The sequence below is a fragment of the Castor canadensis genome, chromosome 14 (assembly GCF_047511655.1).
Source record: "Castor canadensis chromosome 14, mCasCan1.hap1v2, whole genome shotgun sequence".
Lineage (NCBI taxonomy): Eukaryota > Metazoa > Chordata > Mammalia > Rodentia > Castoridae > Castor > Castor canadensis.
In genome coordinates, this window is record NC_133399.1 from 28698792 (window position 1) to 28720121 (window position 21330).

At 34.9% G+C, this 21330-nt stretch overlaps 1 protein-coding gene across 1 annotated transcript; it reads left to right on the forward strand.

The window, feature by feature from the left end:
* Window positions 1-19733: 19733 nt before the first annotated feature.
* LOC109678041 (olfactory receptor 7E178-like) lies at window positions 19734-20687 on the forward strand. Its single transcript, XM_020153754.2, has one exon. It carries the CDS (start codon window positions 19800-19802, stop codon window positions 20685-20687), a length of 888 nt encoding a protein of 295 aa, XP_020009343.2. The 5' UTR covers window positions 19734-19799.
* The last annotated feature ends 643 nt before the right edge of the window (window positions 20688-21330 follow it).

Sequence of the window (21330 nt, forward strand, 5' to 3'; positions counted from 1 at the left end):
ATTTGAAGTCCATAAAAACTAAAGATACAAGGCTTATATTAAATGGCATGTACTGTTTTCTGACAATATTGTCAGCTATAGTTTTCATATAATACAGACATAGCTCACATGCAGTGTCTTAAATATCTTAACTTAAGTGTATTTCTACCATTGTTTGAGTATTTGCTTTCTCTGTATATGCTTTCCATTCCCAATGCTCTTTGTTTTGAAAAGGTGTCCAAGTAACACAGAAGAACCTAATCTAACAATTATCCCAGAATTCCATCTGATGGGACTCTCAGAGAATCCAGAACTGCAACCCATCCTCTTTGGACTGTTCCTGTTCATGTACCTGATCACTGTGCTTGGAAACCTGATCATCATTGTGGCAACTGGGTTTGACTCTCATCTCCACACCCCCATGTACTTCTTCCTCTCCAACCTGGCCTTGACTGACATCTTTTACTATCTATTACAGTCCCAAAGATGATTGTGGACATTCAGGTTCAGAATAAAATTATCTCATTTGTGGACTGCATGACTCAAATGGCTCTTTGTATAATTTTTTGAATTATGGATGATATGCTTCTGATATGCTTCTGACCATGATAGCCTATGACTGGTTTGAGGCCATCTGTCATCCATTGGATTACTCAGTCATTATGAACCCTCAATTTTGTGTTTTGTTGCTCTTTTTGTGTTTTTTATTTAGTCTTTGTGAATCCCAAATACACAACTTGATTGCCTTATATTTTACCCACTTCAAGGATATGGAAATTTTTAATTTCTTCTGTGAGCCTTCTCAACTACTAAATCTTGGTTGTTATGATACCTTTACCAAATATTTAGTCTTGAGTTTGGTTAGAGCTATTTCTGATTTTCTTCTTCTATTGGGGATCTTCTTATCTTACTATAAAATGTTTTCCTCAACTTTGAGAATTCCATCATCAGATGGGAAGTATAAAGCCTTTTTCACCTGTGGGTCTCATTTGTTAGTGGTTTGCTTATTTTATGGAGCAGCCATAGAAGTGTAGCTTGGATCAGATGTATCCTACACCCCTAGAAACAGTATAGTGGCCTCAGTGAGGTATGCTGTGGTTGTCCCCGTGCTGAACCCATTCATCTACAGCCTAAGGAACAGAGAGATTAAAACTGCCCTGTGTAAGCTGCAGAGCAAAGCAAACTACTCTTTACACATTCTGTACATTATGTAATTCATTTTGGAAACCCAGTTTCTAGACTTGAAATCCTGTCTTGTTATAGTTTTTGTTACTTCATGACTTACATTCTACTCCATATTTAAATATTGCTTAATGTGATTTGCCTTGAATTCTGAGAATATTTTTGAATCTTTCATTATAACCAGTATGACTATAATAATATAACAAGGCAGTTTCTGTAATTCTTGACCAAAGAACCTGGTTTAGGAGGGTAATATTACATCTCTTTTTAAAGATTACATCAATTATCCATTTTTGTAGTGGAAATGAATGTATATATTTTTGAAAATAATAACACTTCTGTAATTGTATTTCTACTACAAAACAATGTTATTCTGCTCTCAAGGATTTACTTTGAAGAATATGTATTGTAATAATTTAGCATGCTTTTTGGGCTGTTCCTACCTCCCCAAAAGTTTAATTTATGAAGACCTCATCCACATGTACTATTCAGTCTGATTGATGCACTTTCTCTCTTCCTTATATCAGTATGTCTACATTATTGTCCCCTCTTTGTACTTTAATAACTAGATCAAAATCTACTTCCTCTGAAGTAGATTAATTGTGGATAAATGCATAAATTCTGAAGGACAGCCAACATGAAACAAAGTCCAGCTTCAAATCAAGCTGTATTATATTAGAAAACAATGAGTAACCTCTTCAAATTGAGATCTCGCATATCTCAAATTGAGTTAGTGATTGCAGAGGGCTCTTGTAAGCATTAAGTTAATACACAAAAGGATATAACATGATGGCTTCAACACACATGCTCAAAAAATGTTCCTGCTCTCCTTATTTGAGTTCATGACTATGACCATTATTCCCTCCTTTCTTTGTCAGTGCGAACCACTAAATTCTCCACAGAAATGGTCATTGTTCTGCAACTTGGTTGAGCATCATCCAGAATTAAGAATAAGATTTTCAAGTTCACATCCAATTCCACATTTGACAGTTACATGGCAAAGTCAAGGTACATAATTTTTAAGCACTAACTTCCCTACCTAACACAAAGCTCTATATATGTCTAGACATTTAGAAATCAAATGATAAGATATCTAACAAACATCCAAACTCACCGCAGTCATCTCCTTTGTAAGCTGCCTGATACAGATGTCTGCTTTTTTAAAAACACTTTTCAACGTAGGGATAATACATTTCTGACTGTGATGGCTGATGACCAGTTTGTGAAGAGCTATCACGTTCTGTATTACTTAGAGAGCAAGAACATTCATCTCATTGTCTATTTAGTTCTGGCACCTATTTTTGGGCAGCCTTTTTGAAATCTGTGATGCACAATTTAATAGCATTATAATATATTTTGAGTGCATTACACTATAATTTAAATTTAATTTTTTTTCAAAATTTCTTTCTCCTTTATTATTGTACAAAATAATGGGCTTCATGATGAAATTTTCATATTTACATACTATGAATATAAATATTGTCTCCAGTATCATCAATTTCCCTTCTCCATCTGGTCACCACTTACTCACAAATTAATCTCCTTGTACTTTCATGTCTATGCTTTTAACCTACATATTGCATCTAATAGAAAATGAGTGATACTTGTGTTTATGAAACTGGCTTACTTTATATTACTGAATTACTAGCAGTTCTGCATATTCTTGCAAATAACAAAGTTTCCCTTATTTTATGGCTGAATAGTATATAGCTAGATAGCTAGCTAGATAGATAGATAATATATATGTATGTGTATGTATATGTGTAAAGTGATAAAGAAAACATTATATATGAAGGATATATAATATATATAAAGAAAACTTTGTACATACATATATATGTATGCCTATATCATCTATATGTATTTATGCATATAATGTTTTCTGACTACTTTCATCTGTTCATGGAAACCTAGGTTCATTCTGTGATTAAGTCTATGTGCCTGTTTGTGTGCCAGTACCAGGTGGTCTTTGTCAATAATTTCAATGCACACATTGTGACACCTCCAGCACTGCTGGTTTTTCTCAGGATTCTACTTCAGAGGAAGCAGAATTCAATCTACTTATTGAGGTGCAAATTGGGGACAATAATATAGATATATTGACATAAGGAAGAAAGAAACTGCTCCAATCAGACTGAATACTACATGTGAGTAAACTCTTTAATAAAAGGAATTTTATAGGAGTCAGAAAATCCTAGGCTGCCCACAGAATTGCTTGGAAATTATTACACATAATCTTCAGAGTAAATCCTTGAGAATATTGTTCTTAAATTACACAGTTAAAATATCTCCAAAATCCTCTGTATTTATAATTCTTCTGAGATAACCTTTCAGTTTGTGGATATAAAAAAATAATTCTGGATATTTATGATTTTGATCATTGCATTACGATGTAAATATAATTAATGCTAAGCCATGCATTTAACCAGACTATATTTATGCATATATAATTGCTCAATATATATTACTATACTTATAATTATTGCAATTATATATATAATTGTGTATAATTACTACATATAATTATCATATAATCAAACTATGTTATATAAGGGAACTGGATATGGATATTTAAAAAGCCACATAATAATTGAATACTAATCGCAAGGTTTCTCCTAAAGAGAAAAGCCAAAGACCTGTTCTTGATTTTATTTTCCATTTTACTTCTTCCTCCATTAACAAGCATAATGTCTTTGAGATTTGATAAATTCAAGAAATTTGGCTTAATGCAATTTCTGTGTATTGAGCCTACAAGTTCCTAAGGTAGTAAATATTCATCCCAGGACTCCAATATTGTAGATATAATTCATAGGACTCCATGTATTTGTCTCCTTCCTAACTTAGTTTTGTGTATCACAGGAAGCTCCTATCTGACCCTGTATTCATATGAATTCTTAGGACAGATGTTGAGTGTTCATTGGGCACTAGTCATGAAAAGGTATTGGAACCACATGTTTTGGCCATGACCTGCAAGACAATCCACAAGACTCATTCATTTTCAATGGAGATGAGGGGTTGTCAAATGTCTATCAGAAACACTGTTTTCTGTCATGGGGATGAACATGAAATTCTTGGGAGCAAAATGAAATCTTCAAATTTTCAAATATGAATTCTGTACACTTTGTGACTTTAATTATTATGGGGTTCCCCAAAAATCTTCCATTCACTGCCTCCTGAATATCTAGGTTATTGGCATGAGCCACTGCACTCAGCCTACCAGATTTTTGGTAAAACAAGAGAGAAATCTTGTTTGCATTGTCTTTATGACTACATAGGGTTTTTCACCAGGAAAATCTTGGAAGTCTTCTGTTTTGACAACTCAACTAGCATTTGCTGACTGTGCTCTGAATTTAGGGGATTCCAGTGAATTATAAAGAGAGACCTGTGCTTGTTATCACCTCCATCATGTATGGGAAGGATAACTGCAGCTCATAAGCAAATGAACCAGAACAAGGAGATACACAATAATCAGCATGAATCTTCCTATTCTCTGCTCTACTCTGTATCCTCCTACAATTCATAAGCATCCTACGAAATACCAAAATGAGAGCTGAAGTCAGAATTTCATATCATTTTATTTAGAATCATGCCAGTTTCACTTACTATTTCTTTTTAACATAGAGGATATTTTTAGTATCTCTGTGTCTTAACTTGTTTATTGCTAGTTCGGGCAACTACAGTGAAGAAGGACTCAACAGATAATGTATACTGTCCATGTAGGATGAATACATAATGTAAAACTAAAATTTATTGATTTACTTTTAAAATTTTTGTGTCTTCCTATTATTGCTTATACTCTCTCTACAACAAAATTAGAGATAAGGGCAAAATAGTTTCTGCTGGGTATTGAGGGGGGGAGTGGGAGGGGGTGGAGTGGGTGGTAAGGGAGGGGGTGGGGGCAGGGGGGAGAAATAAACCAAGCCTTGTATGCACATATGAATAATAATTAAAAAAAAAACCTAAACATCATAACATATAAAAAAAAAATAAAAAAAAAATAAAATTTTTGTTGTGCTGGGCAGGGATACATTGTGGCATTTATGAAGGTTCTTACTGTGGTACAGGAGTTTGAACTCAGGGTCACAGGCTTTCTAGGCAGGTGCTCTACCACTTAAGCCACTCTGCCAGCCTTTTCTTCTGTTGGGTAATTTCCCTGGATTAGCTTTAAACTGGGATCCTCCTGATCTTTGCCTCCCATTTAGCTCCAATTACAGGTGTGAGCCACAGGTATCTGGTATATCACAGCTCTTTCTGTGGAGTCTATTACTCACTCTGTTCCACTTATGTGATGTGTTTGGACAAATCCTTCTGAACCTCATTAACTGTTTCACGGAAAAACCTAGAGATCTCCCCAGGGATACATTCCAACAAGACCTGGATTGTTAAAAGAAAGATTGTCATGATATTTTGAAACTGTGTCTTAAGTATAATAGAATAATTTTTGATAATGACTGATTTTCATGGGAACAAAATTGCAGGTGATTAACAGTAAAATTGTTTTGAGTTGGTTGTTGGAGTTTAAACACTCTTCTACTCACACAGTTTCTGGAAACTCTCAATTCTGAGATATTGATAAAGGTATAAAAAGTTTTAAAAGATGATAATAGGGAATTGTGAAACTAATCACATCTTTCCCTCAGGGTCTGCTGTGCAAAAGAGAAGGCTTTGAGGTTGATGTATGTATTTCACAGAGAGACTTGAAAGTACATACCCCTGCAAACTCATACATTTCTGTTAAAATTGGCATTGTGTGGTAGACACTAAGATGGGATTTAGATATATTTAGTTAAGTTTTTAAGAAAACCATTCTGAATAATAAATTCATATTGACATGAAATATTGATAATAAAATATACATACCAAATGGCTGAGTATTGGAAGGATAGGTGTGTAGGAGAATGAAATCATTTAGAAATACCCAGAACAGAAATTTCATAGATAATAACTCAAATCTCAATAAAATACCAGATGTTAAATGCATGTTATTAAATATACATAATTTATTATTAATTTATTATAGGTAGAGCACACTATTGACAGTAATAGTAGCAATATTGAAGGAGAATTTTTAAATTCCAAGAAAATATAGTTTTCAAAAGTTGCCAAAAGTTTTAATGCAATTGCCACCAACCTGGTAAAGGACAGGAACACAAGAACTTCTGATCTCAACAACTTCAAATGCAATGGTCAATTATCAGAGTAACAAAGTAGTATTACCTAAGCACTAGAATATAAAAAAATAAAATCGAAGAAAAAATCATTCACCCCAGATATTATAGTGAGTTTTCATTGAATTGATACAAATAATCACATACAAAATTTAAAAAATTAAAAGTATTTTTCAAGCTTTCTTTATTTTTAAATTATTTCCCAGTGCATTGTATACTTGATTACCTTGATCTTATATTTTTATAAGCTCAGATGCATCAAAATTGGTAGTATATCAAAGGGAAGAATAACTTTTCTATATTGCATATACTTAAAAGACAGTATTTGAGAGATCAAGATGGTGGATAGCAGAGTGAAGCAGAAACTCTGAGAGTCACAATTTCACACAATACTTCAGAGACATGGTAGCTACATTTGGGGTAATTCTGATTCATTTTAGTGAACTTAATTACCAACAACACTTAGGGTGCACATAAAATTCAAAGACTGACCCTTAAAACAGCTTTATTTGCACATAACACCCAGGGAAGTACTGGCATGTTTTGGAACAGCACAGCCACCAGTGTTTCTCAAAGAAAGCCACCAGCCATTATTTCTCTCCTTTTTTTTCTTTTTCTTTTTGTCGTTCTTTTTTCTTTGAAAAAGCAGAAGACTGAGGATCAAATTGAACTGGATTGTGATGCACTGGACTTGTATCACATGGACACAGCCTACATACACCCCACTGGTCTGGACCCGACTCCACCAGTGAGTCTGAACCCTCAACAGCTGAGGACCACACACCACCTTCCCTTGAGTAAAACCTCCCTTGAGTAAAACACATAATCTAATACAGCTGGTGGGCATATTTTTCTGCCTCCACCTGAACAAAGCCGAATGTCATAAAGAAAGAACATAAGTGATCTCTACCTGGCAGGGACCAGGTGGAACATTGCAACAACCTCTGAGAGTACGGGTAGGGCAAGAAGTCAACCTCCCAGGTTGAGGAGCGGGAGTGGGGTGGATTGCTGTGTTTGCTTCCTTGGACAGAGGGTGGGACACAACTCTGAATTGCCAAATCTTGCTTGGGGAGAGGCTGACCTACCACAGCCAAGGCAGCTATGGAGTAACTCAGCTGCTGCCTGGTAAAAAAAGAAACATATCTGACCATGTTAGAGAAGCAGGGGGTGAGCACACATAGAGATAAATTGCAAACTGTGATGTGGGTAGGAGAGACCAGTGGATGCTAATCTCATGGTGAGATTACTTCAGAGAACCCCCCACACACACACCAGATGACTCACCACACCAAGGAAATACTGAGCTCAAAAACCCCAAACTAATTCATCCCTAAGCTTTCTAACAAAGAGAGGCAATTTCCATTGCCACACAACCCACCATACCAACCTTGACAAGGGACAGGGACACTAAGAATGTCTGAGGCAAAAGCAATAGTACCTGGATTTGATTCCAAAGGATAAGTCCAGAGCTTTTGGTGAACTGCTTTTCTTTCTTTTTATCTCCCTTGTGTAGTTAGTATTTTTAATTTTATTACAACTATTTTCTTATCCTTACTCATACTCTGTTCATTTTCTCTCTTCTTATACTACAAATCATTGATACTTATCTCTCTCTTCTTCTCTTCACAAATATTGACCTGCTTAGCCCTCTCTTGCCCCACTTTCCTTTCTCTCTTCCAACTATTTTTCTGCCTGTTTCTTCCATTATCTCCTCCTATCTTCACCTTTCACTCATCAGCTCTCCCTATTTTTTACACAAAGCCCTTATTTCATCCATACTCACCACTTAACAACTAGTCTGCTGTACCAGCTGTACACAGTTCCCCATCCATCCTGTCCCTCTGCAATCAGTCTCCCCCACAACTAATCTACATTTTAACATTTGTAAGGGTCCTACTACACTACAGCCCCCCCCCACACCTGACACCCCTTCCCACTCAAACCATCCCCCATTTCTATCCTCCTTTAACAACATCTTTTTAATTATCTAAGTGTCTATCTCCATCCAAACAACCATTATCCCCTCAATTCCTACAGTTAATAGATGATATCACCAAGGGGCTCTACATGTATTATGTAAATAATTGAGTGTGCAAATTTGTTATTGATAATTTATACCTCTATGTCAAGGAACAAAATACAGTGGAAAGCCATTCCAGCAGACTAGACAGGTAGACAGAATTTCAGGGTTCAACACAAAATAGATATGAAAGAAAACAACAGAAAACTCTTAGACAAAAGACTCAAGAGCTGTGAGAGGAATATGCAAGAACTCAGTGATTCCATAAAAAGGCCAAACCTGAGAATCATGGGCATTGAAGAAAAGAAGAGGTGCAAGCCAAAGTTATACATAATAGATTCATTAAAACAATAACAAAAAATTTCCCAGATCTCAAGAAATATATCCATTCAGGTACAGGAAGCCTTCAGGATGCCTAATAGACATGACCAAAATAGAGTCTTTCCATAGCACATTATTGTTAAAACAACTAGCTGAGAGAATTAGGAAAGAATACTGAAGTATGTAAGAGAGGAAAGTCAAAGAACATATAAAGGTAAACCCATAAAAATAACAGCAGATTTCTCAACAGAAACCTTAAAACCAAGAAAGGAAAAGAGTGAGGTATTTCAAGCACAGAAAGAAAAAATTTCAGTCCTCTGTTATTCTAGCCAGCAAAGCTATCATTCCAAATTAATGGAGGAATAAAAGTCTTCCATGATAAACTGAGACAATATATTAACACCAAACCACCACTAAACAAGATTCTGAAAAGAATCCTACACAGAGAAGATAAAAATAAACATAACTGTGAAATGATAGGAAATATTAAACCTCAAGAGAAGAAAAGTACTCAGAAAGTGGCATAGAATTTATTGTAAATGCACAAATACTTCAACAACAAAGAATTAAATAGTAAAAATCACCAAACACTTCTCAGTATTAACACTGAATTTTAATGGACTTAACTCCCCCATCAAAAGACACCATTTGGCAAACTGGATTAAAAAAGCAGACACCACAATCTGTCACAAATACACTCACTTTATTGATAGAAAAAAACTCTGTGTTAGGGTGAAAGGGTGGAAGAATATTTACCAAGCTTATGGCCCCCCAAAACAGGCAGGTGAAGCAATACTTATATCAAATAAAGTGGAGTTCAAGCCCAAATTAGTCAGAAGAGACAAAGAAGGTCACTTCATTCTAATAACAGGAGCAATACATCAAGTGGAAATAACAATTATCAACTTGCATGTGCCCAAATCATTGTGCTCATGTTCATGAAACATACATGAGTGAACTTAAAATCACAGAGAGACCACAATACCATGATAGTGGAGAATACACTAGAAGCAATAGGAATAGGCAATGACTTCCTCAGTATAACACATTTGGCTCAGCAACTAAGAGAATCAATCAACAAATGGGACTGCATGAAATTAAAAACTTCTTCACAACAAAAGAAATTATTTGTAAAATAAAGATGATACCCACAGAATGGGAGAAAAATCTTTGCCAGACAACCAGAATATACAGGGAGCTCAACATATAAAATTCCAAAAAATCAATGTCCCAATGAAGAAATGGCAAATGAGTTGAACTGATCCTTTTCAAAGGAAGGAGTCCATGTGTCTAATAAACACATGAAAAAATTCTCATCATCCCTGTTCACAATGCAGTCCACCCCACTCCTTTTAAGATAGGTACCATCAAGAACACAAACAACAGCAAATGCTGGTGAGGATGTTTGCAAAAAGGAACCATCATACACTGTTGGTGGGAATGTAAGATATTACTACCATTATGGAAAACATTATGGAGTCTTCTCAAAATACTAAAAATAGATCTGCCATAAGACCCAGCAATATCACTCCTAGGGATATACCCAAAGTGTTATGAGTCAGGTTACAACAAAGACACCTGCACACAAAAATGCTATGTGTTTCTTATTATTGCTTATTTATACTCTTCAACAGGACTGGAGAAAAGCGTAGAACAGTTTCTGCATGGAAGTGAGCTGGGTGGGGAAGAAAAGGGAGGTGGGGGGACATGGGTGAGAAATGGAATTTTACTCAGCCTTCAAGAAAAATGAAATCTTATCATTTGCAAGTAAATGGATGGAAGTGGAGAACATTATTCTGAGCGAGGTTAGCCAGACTCAGAAGAACAAAAATCATATGTTCTCCCTCATATGTGGTCTTTAAATCTAGGGCTAATCATTCTTAAACCTCTTTAAATATTGCTTTCTGTGTTATTCCTCTCATTCTATATACCATACCTTAGCAGACACTTGAAAGGATGTTAAAAGATCATGAGCATGGCATATAACAAGCCCATTATCACCACAAAATACATCCAGTAATTAAGATAAAAACAGACAATAAATACCAGTGTGCTTTTTAAAGAAAAAAGTGTTCAAATTAAAGGAAGGTAAAAATAAACCAAACCTACCTTATATTATCGTATGCTAATGCAACACATGAGGGAGAGCATGCAGACTTTGGCCTTCTGAGCCTGGCTAATTTCATTTATGATGTTCTCCAAATCCATTCATTTACCTGCACATGCCAAATTTATTCTTAGTTGTGGCTGAATAAAATTCTATTGTGTATAAATGCCACGTTTTCTTAATCCATTCTTCAGTAGTGGGTCATTTTTGCTGTTTCCATAAATTAGCTATTGTGAAAATAGCTATTTTTGCTAGTTGAGATAAGGACAGCTATACAGAGAGATCCCAAGCATTGCTTTCATGGACAAATGTAGTACAACCAAGGTTGATTCATCTCTAACTGATCTTTACACTGGTTCCTGATCCCCTTCTCACGTTGACTCTGTCACTTTAAGGTTTCTGTATTAATTCCTCTGGAGTGGGAACATCAAAGGCTTTCATGTTTTGGGTTTTCTATCTAACCCTGTACCTCCTGTATATGATCTCCCTTTGTCATGTAACTCAAGTCCAACAACATTGTTGTATTTGCCCTAGATCTAAAGGCTGCATGATGTATGCACAAATGAATAAATGAAAATAAAAAAAAATCACATGAAAATAAAATAATGATTAGCACTTTTGAGAAGTACTGTTAAAATGTGCACCTCAATTATATATACACTTATGTGGGAATATTTGAACCAGAAATATGTAGTGGTTATTTCAGAGGACCCATGTAATTACTTCCTTTTTCCCATCATTTTTTCTTTTTTAAACAGGTGTTTAAGCAATATGCAATTAACAAATCACATTTCAGAATTCCACATCATGACAGTCTTCTAGTATAAAGAACTGAAGCCCATCCTCCTTGGACTGTTTCTGTCCATGCACCTGGTTATGAAGCTCAGGAGCATGACTATCATCCAGAACATGGGCTTTCATACCTATCTCTACACACCTAGGTACTTCTCCCTCTGCAATCTGTCTCTGTATGGTATCTGTTTCATCTCCACAATGGTCCAGAAGATGACTGTGAACATCTAAATTTAAAGTAGTCATCTACTATGTGGGGTCCCTGACAAGGTGTATGGATGACATGCCCTATGATTTTCTATAAATGGTTTGTGGTCATCTGTGTTCCCATTTCTCATCCCCTGCACTATTCAGTCATCATGAATCCTAGCCATTTTGTCACCTTCTTTATTCTGGCTTTTATGCTTAGCCTCTTAAACTCCGTCCTGCAGAATTCACTGTAAACTTTGCCCAGTTTTAAAATTTTATTCATAACATTTTTAGCACATAATTGTTGCACAGATCAATATATTGTGATATTTAAATAGGTTCTTATAATATATACTAGTTAGATTTGCCGCTCCATTGTTCTCCCTCATCCCTCTTCTTAGGACAATTTAAACAGATTTTATCCTTCTATTTTCATATAAGAATACAAAATACATGCACCATATTCACCCTTCCCTTATATTCAACCCGAAAAGACCTATTTTACTATCTTGTCCTTCATTTTATTAAATGTATATTGATAGTCCAGGGTTTTTTCCCTGATATTTCAAGCTGGGATATATCATGCTTCAATCAAATTAAACCCTTGTTACTCTTTCTCTATCACCATGCTTCCCTAATATTCAATAGCTTACAGAACAGTACACTATATTATATTCATACATATATAAATATATCTATATTCATATATACATAGATATGTTATTAGAATATTGTTCATTTTCTAATATTTTCTTTCCCTCACTTGTCTCCCATAGTCCCTTCAGACACTCCCTGACACAGTTTTGATCTGTCTTGCTATATATGTGTACATATATACCTCTGTATATGAGTATATATTATACATATATATATATTTAACTTATGTTTCTAATATCCATATGAGAGAAAACACTGACTTTGGATCTTTTGAGATTTGTTTACTTTGCTTACAATGACATTTTCCAGTTCCATCTATTCATCTGCAAACAACATAACTTCCTTCTTACTTATGGCTGAATAAATCTCCATTGTGTCTCTATACCACATCTCCAACAAATGGTGCTGGGAAAACTGAATTTCTACCTGCAGAAAACAAAAACAATATCCCAGTCTCTAACTCTGCACTGGCATCAATTTAAAGTGGATTAAAGATCTTACTGTAAGATCTGAAACAGTGAAATTAATCCAGGAAAAGGTAGAGAACGCACTGGACCACATAGGCATAGGAAAAACTTTATGAATACAACATGTTAGCAATTAAGAGAAAGTAAAAACAAATGAAATCATGTTGCCTCTTCATAGCAAAGGAAACAGTCACCAGACTAAAGAAACAGACTGCAGAATGGGATGATAAAGGATTAATAGCAAGACATCTGACAAGGAATAAATAATCAGAATATACAAGGATCTGAAAAACTAACCTCTCAAAGAATCAACAAACCACTGAATAAATGGGGAAATGAACTGAATAGACAATTATCTAAACAAGAAGTAAAAATGGCAAAAAAAAACACATGATGAAATGCACAACATCTCTGGTCATGAATGAAATACCAATTAAAAGTACATTGAGATTTCACTTTATCTCAGTCAAATGGCTATTATCAATAACACAAACAACAAATGCTAGTGAAGATGGGTGAAAATAGTACACTTTGCCAATTTTAAGACATGTAAATTGATCGTTTATTCTGTTAGGCATCTATAGTCATCAATAGTGTCTGTTCTGAAACCTTCATCAATGTATTTATTTGTTACTATCTCTAGATTTTTTTCCTGTCTTGGAGACTGTTTCTCTTAATGGCAAAAATAATTCCTCCATTCTTAGAAAACCATCTTTGGCTCATTGGATGGATAAATTCCCATGAAAATATTATTTCCTTATCATATAAGTTCTAACCTGACATTTGGCACAACCAGATAGGAGGATATTGATATGCAAAAAGTCAGAAATTGTATGTGTAAATTTCATGGTCTGTCTTCTGTTGCTGCTTCTAGATAATCCACTCCATGTTTTATATTTTTACACAATTGTTATACTGGTCATACATATTTCATCCACAAATGTAAAAAATGGATTTCTTTACAGTGTTCAGAAAGCACTGCACAAGTAAGTACTTGAAAGGGAATGATGAGGACAAGGATGAAAGTCACAGTGTCCTTAATATCGTGAATTGTATGATATCAGATTCCTGAGTTGTAGTCCCTGAGCTAGGTTTTGTACAATTGTTTGTTTCATTTAATTACTTCAGTTGAAAAGTCTTTCACATGCCACAAATCTCCACTTTAGTTTCTAGATGAGGGAGACTTTGTATGTAACTACTGTTTTGTTGTTAGACAAAAAGAATAAACAGCTATTTAATTTTTCATATTTGAATACAGAGTAGGGTGTCCTATGGACAAAGCCAGGCAAGCTGGTCCCTTAATATAAAAGAAAACTTCTCTGGAATCAGTGTAGGTGTCCACCTTCTGATAAATGGACATAAAAATATTGAATATATATACAAGGCAGTATTCTTCAGCCATAAAGAAGAAATAAATCATGTCTTTTACAGAAAAATGAATGGGAATGAAAAAAAATCAACATATTATGTTCTTAAGCAAAATAAGTCAAACTTAGAGACATTCTTTTTCATATGTGGAATATATGCAAAAAAGGGTGGCATGAATTTAGAACAGGAACTGTCTGATGAAGGGAACCAAAGACAAACAGTGAAAGAAAAAGTAAGGCAGGATTATGATCTAAACACTTTATATATATGTATGAAATTAGAATTATGAAATGTGTTAAATTGGCTTAAAGGGAGAATGGGGGTAAGAAAGAACAATAGAAGAGATGAATTTGGTGAAAGTACATTATATACATGCATTGAAATATCACAGTGGAATTAGTATAGATCAATTAGAAAAACAGTCCCTGCTCTTGTTTTCATCTTTCAATTGTTTGCTTAATTTTTACAACCGAACTGGACAGTAACTTGGTTCAGCTTTATTACATTGTTAAAGAAAAGGACTGTTAATTTCACTGATGTACACTAACGTCACTTCTATCCAGAATTCATTCCTCTTTAGGTTGAGAATCAGGGATATTAAACATCCTGTGAAGGTATCACACCAAACAGTGGAATTTCAGGATGTCTACCATTTATTTGAAATGTAGGTTGGCAAAAACAAAAATAAATGGGAGCCTGCAAGCCTCGACTTTTGGCTTGCCTGATATTTGTAGGTTGTGGGATTTAATCATCACCAAGTTGCACAAAAAGTCATTACCCATTTGGGAGGGCAAGAAGGTGAAATTTTAAAAATAGGGACATAATTTAGTTGGGGAAGTTGAAATTTATGGAAATGTATGTTGGTGATAATTGCACGAGATGAATCCCATTAATACTACTGAGTAGTGTGTGTGTCTGTATATTATATACAGCATATACATATATACACATATATATAGCATATACATATATACACATGTATATATATGTATATATGTATATACATATATACACAATCACAATACATGATGGAAATAAAACAGAGATGGAAGTTTAAAAAAAAGTAAAACAGATGCCATGCATAATACACAGAGCTTCCATGTGAATATAGGAAGAGCCAGAAAAACTTTAGTAGACAATGATTTAAATTACTGCTTCATCCATTAGCTTTAGGAAATCCTTAGAGATTTGGATAACATGGATGGGTATTGCTAATTATGAGCACAGTGCATTGAGCCTTAAGTTCATATAATAGTCAATAATTAGCCTGTGAATCCAGCTCATTAGCCTGGTGGCCCCATCCTTGTGGTCTCTCTGCCAGTGTCTTCTCCTTCCACTGTTGTTGCATTAAGAAATTTTTATCTGACCCTGTGTTCCTGTAAGACTTGAGGAAAGATTCAAATTTCACAAGGCACAAGGCAAGGAAATTACGTTGGTTCTGCATTCCTTCCTCATGAATCATCAGAGGAGTAGCCTAAAGCAGTAAGTGTTGAGTGAAAGTTGAATGGAGGAAGGCCCATTGGAAACACTGTTAACTCATCATCATGAGAAACATGAGTGTTAGGGAAGCCAGATATGAGGATAGGGCCAAAAATTTTCAGCTATGATTTTGAAATTTATATTGTTTGTTTTGTTAAGGATTCCAGATAATGCAATTAAAGTTTTGCTTCTTCCTGCACTTGTATACTGTATATAAGCCCTCAAAGTGGACTTTAGACAAGATGATGTTGAAGGATGAGGTTGACAGTAATAACATGACTCATATTTAAGGAATTTATCAGTGCTGGTTTCTGAGCGAAGTGTTCAATGATGCTCGTTTCATTTCAGCATTTCATTTACATAGTATTCCACAAGTCATAAGTGCCCACATTATTTTTTGAAAAAAGAAATCACAGAATTTTCCAAAACTAATATATGGTTGTTATAATCAGTGATGAAATATTGGAATTGGTGTGTCTGAATATATACACAGGTCATCATTTCAGGAGAATCCTGGAGAGTTGTCTACTAAACAACTCTATGAGAATCTTTTCCTTCCTTGAAACTTCAGGAAGCATTCACTTGGTTGCTGCTCTCTTACTATTGGGGATTTCTGATTTATTGCAGCACAAAGCTGTGGATGGAACCTGCTAAATAAAGCATAGAAAGGTAGCTGTATTTCAAAGGATAGGACCATAGAAAGAATATGCATGTGATAATAGAACACAGAATTCCTCCTCTCCCCTCTCAAAAATATCCTTGCATCTTACCACATGCTCCTTCATGGTTATTATCACTCCATTCTACTCAGAAAATGTAATGGAGTTTTAATACACACCACAGGTATAATTGTTTGTACATTTGGCTTAAATACATTTGAGGTATATTCAAGATGTACTCACAAATTTCTGTTAGCTGATCATGGTTGTACATACGTCTAATCCCAGGATTTGTGGAGATGCAGAAATATTACAAATTTGAGGTCTGTCTAGGCAGATCATTGAGGTTCTGTCTCATAAAAACAAACAAGACAAAAAAGTGGGTTGAAGACTTAGCTAAGGTTCTGGAGACCTTGCTTAGTAAGCTTAAGTGTGTGTGTTCAATGCCCAATACTGTAAAATAAAAACCTTTCTGGTATAGGACACAATGAAGTTTCAGTATATCTTACACAGAGCCTGCAAACTTAATGTTAAGTCTATTGGCTTCATTTATTATAGGCCACATATTTACTCTCTCAGGGTCTTAACATTTATATCAGAGGTGACTTCATATTGAGACAACTGCATTGAGGAAGTAATAAACCAATATAGGTGCTTACTATAAGACAAAAATGTGATGAAGATATAAAATAAGCATGAAATAAATTTTATATATTATTAGTTATAATGCTAATCATCTTGCCATTTGATCAAAATGTCTTAGTTTTTGAAATTACTTTACTCCCATTTCTTTAATAGGCCTTTGTATATTTGTTCCTAGATAAGTTTAGGTTGCATATTTGAAAATGAATGCCTACTTCTCTCTCATTTGGGATTTTCCAGAGTCTTTACCTTGCTTGAGGCAGAGGTGGCATCAAATATAGAATCCTCTGTTAAACATTGAAAAGGCACTTTCTCGGGTCCCCAAAATTGACTGTAATTAGTGTGGCTTTGACTCAATTGTTGTATACCTGTCTGTACTTTCCCACATTACAGCAATATATAGCATAAAAGACACAAGAAATGATAGGTCTTGTTTGTGTCTGGCCCCCTGAATTTCATTTAGTAGCATCTACACTAATTAATTCTTGAAAAATTATGGTAAATATTTACATAATTCTTCTTCCAAAAAAGAGGCAGGAAGAGAAGTGCAAAAATAGCCTTTATTGTTGAGTTGATTTCCAGTCTGAGGTCCCATCAACCTATATTTTACTTTCTTTTGACAATTGTTCTCATGAATAAGCTAATTATTTCTATGAAGATGAAATTCTCTATCAATTATTAGGTTCCAAAATTCCCTTTACTAGCACCCATGTTGGGAAGATGGGTGTTAGTTTTCCCTTTCCCCTTAAGCAGTATGTGTACTTAGTGATGGAGAGCTTCATATACATTTTGCATAGAGTCATAAGTCTTATTACATCCTTGGGTAATATCTTCTCTATGGGAGTCAAATAGTAATATTTGCTATGTCAGATGTAAGTTCTTGGTCAATAATCATGCAAAGTGTTTTTATTGGATACATAGAAGCAATATTTTTGACACTGTACACTAACACTAGTAGTTTCACTTTATTGGGACTGATTTTTACTGTGCCAACAAATGTAGATTAATAATAAAACAGAACATGCATCAGTTGTTGAAATTCAAATAAGTATCTCCGACCCACATATTTAGCTGCAAAGGAATGTTTGTATGGTATGGGAAGAGACAAAAGGATTTAAAAATACTGCTGAAAAAACAAATCCTCTAATAAAATGATTTTCCTCCCTCAAATAATGCTGTACATCACTTAAATTTGAAGTTTTTGCATATACCTCATAGTGCAAACATGGCAATATAAACTTTTACATTTCAAGGGAGCTAGATCTTAGGGTGAAGACTACTTAGATGAGTATTAGATATATTTTAAATAAAGCATAATAAAACTTCCATATGAATACACTAACCACTGCTGACACACATACATTAATGTACCCATTGAATTCATGCCAGCAGGACTTTTTTATTGTTTTGCTGGATATGAGTACACTGTAGCATTTACAAAGTTCTCACAATTTATCAGCTATATTATACTTGTGTTAACCCCCTCCACTGTTCTCTTGTATTCCTATCATTCCTGGAATAGTTTCAACAGATATCATTTTTGCACTTGCGTACATGTGTATTGGGGGTAAGAGAGGTAGGTCGTAGAATGGAATCATACAGAGATGCCACATACTTAAGTTATAGAAATGATAAATCAAAATCATCCAAAGCATTCATTTTAATCATCCATTAAGAAATATTTATTTTACAATATAGTGTGTGGGTATTACTGAGTATAGTTACAGTCAATGTTTATTGGTCACTTTCTAAATACCAGGAAATATTCTAAGACTCATGCTATTAATCCTTGTATAAGAACTGACTCCCAGATATACTGAAAGAGATGGATTTAGCCCAATATCACTGTACCTTGGTATTTGAAAATATTCACATGTTAATATACTTACAAATGAGATTGAGAATCACTAAGTTATGCAATTAGAAAAGGAAAGCCCTTTTTCAATATCACAATAAGCTAGATAATCATTATGTCTACTTTAGAGATGATAACACTGTCCTAGTATGATTACATGGGTTCAATTTTTATTTTTTCAAATTAAATTATAGTGAATTAACACCTGAATTAACCTCCAGTAGCTGAGGTGTGAAAATTACAATCAGAGCATAAATATGTAAAATCAATTAAATGGTTCAAGAAATAAGGCAATCAAATATGTATTTAGGTATATTCCTTGCTGACAAATGAAAGCCATCAATGATACAGAGAATATTTATGATTATAAAATCAATAAAGCAGTCTTCCATTATAGATATTCAGAAGAAAAAAAGGTGAAAGATTCTCTTGCTTAGTAGATATCTGGTTGAGATTATATGAAGTTGGTACAAATAAACCTCCATAAAATAATAAAAATATTCAGATGTGCTTCTTTCCATTTTCAGCTGTAGCATGTGCTAATTTCACATTCTTAGTCAGTAATGACATTGGTTATGGGCATTTAACTTAAACATATTTATCAAAATTTGAGGTCCACCAAAACTAATGATACATGTTTTCTGTTAATTAATTTTCAAAAATGAACAAAATTTGGGTGACCACATATCCACAAAGTAGGGAAATGATAATCATATGAAACTGAAAATGTCCTGGGACATAACTGCAACTTAATGTTCAGATAATTCTGTCAAAGCTCTTATGTGATGTTTTAAATATCTTAAGTTAAAGTCATTGCTATCATTGTAGAAGTACTTTGTCCATATTTCTTTTTCCAAAGGTGCCCAAGCAAAACAGAAGCACATAATCTAACTCAGATTTCAGAATTCCATCTCATGGGACTCTCAGAGGATCCAGAACTGGAGCTCTTCCTTTTGGGACTGTTCCCGACCATGTACCTGTTTACAGTGCTTGGAAACCTGCTTATCATCCTGGTTGTCAGCTCTGACTCCCACCTCCACACCCCCATGTACTTCTTCCTCTCCAACCTGTCCTTTGCTGACATCTGTTTCATATCTACCACAGTCCCAAAGATGATTGTGTGCATTAAAAATCAGAGTAGGGTCATATCCTATGTGGGCTGCATGACACAAATGTCTCTATTTTTTGTTTTTGGAAATATGGATGATATGCTTTTGACTGTGATGGCCTATGACCAGTTTGTGGCCATCTGTCACCCCCTGCATTATTCAGTCATCATGAACCGTCACTTCTGTGTTTTGTTGGTGTTTGTGTCTCTTTTATTTTGCCTTTGTGAATCCCAGCTACATAGTCTGATTGCCTTATATTTTACCCACTTCAAGGATGTGGAAATTTCTAATTTCTTCTGTGAGCCTTCTCAAGTCCTAAATCTTGCCTGTTCTGAGTCCTTTACCAAAAATTTAGTCATGTATTTAGTTGGTGCTATTTCTGGTTTTCTTCCTCTCTCAGGGATCTTTTTCTCTTACTATAAAATTCCATCTTCCATTCTGAGAATCCCATCATCAGGTGGGAAATATAAAGCCTTTTCTACCTGTGGGTCTCATTTGTTGGTTGTTTGCTTATTTTATGGCACAGCTATTGGCGTGTACCTTGGATCTGTTGTATCAACGTCTCCTAAAAACAGTGCAGTGACCTCAGTGATGTACACTGTGGTGATCCCCATGCTGAATCCCTTCATCTACAGCTTGAGGAACAGGGACATCAAAAATGCCCTTTTTAAACTTCAGAGCAGAGCAATCTAGTTTCTTTAGATAATGCTTCATTTTCATAATTCACATTGGAAACCAAACTTCTATACCTGATTATTATTATGATTAAATTTTAGTGGTATCAGGACTTGAACTCAGGGTTTCTTCCTTGCTAGGCAGGTATTCTACCATTGAGCCATGCCCCCTTCACTGTTTTGCTGTAGTAATTTTTCAGGTAGCATCATGAGCTTTTTGCTTGTGAATGTTCTGAGACTATGATTCTCCTACCTATGCCTCCCATGTGGCTGGAACCACAGGTGTGAACCACCATACCTGGATTACTTATTGCTTACTTTTGCTCTGAAGGCATAGAATTGCTGTCTGCCTTACCTCCACCTCATCAGTAGCTGGGGTTGTAATTGAGAGTTCTCATACCTGGGTCTGGACATTCCTAAAGAGGATAAAAATATAGACAGAATCATGGTTGTTGAAGCCACACTGCAAGCAGCCTTTTTTTGTGAAACACAAAGACTGGTTTAAAAGAGTTGTGTTTGAAAGAGGATTTTTTCCATTTTTTATAAGTACATATTCCTTGTACAGCATGGGGACTTTCATTATGGTATTTCCACACATGCATATAATATAGTGTGCTTTGATCCTATTCACCCCCATATTACCACACTCCTTTTATATCTTT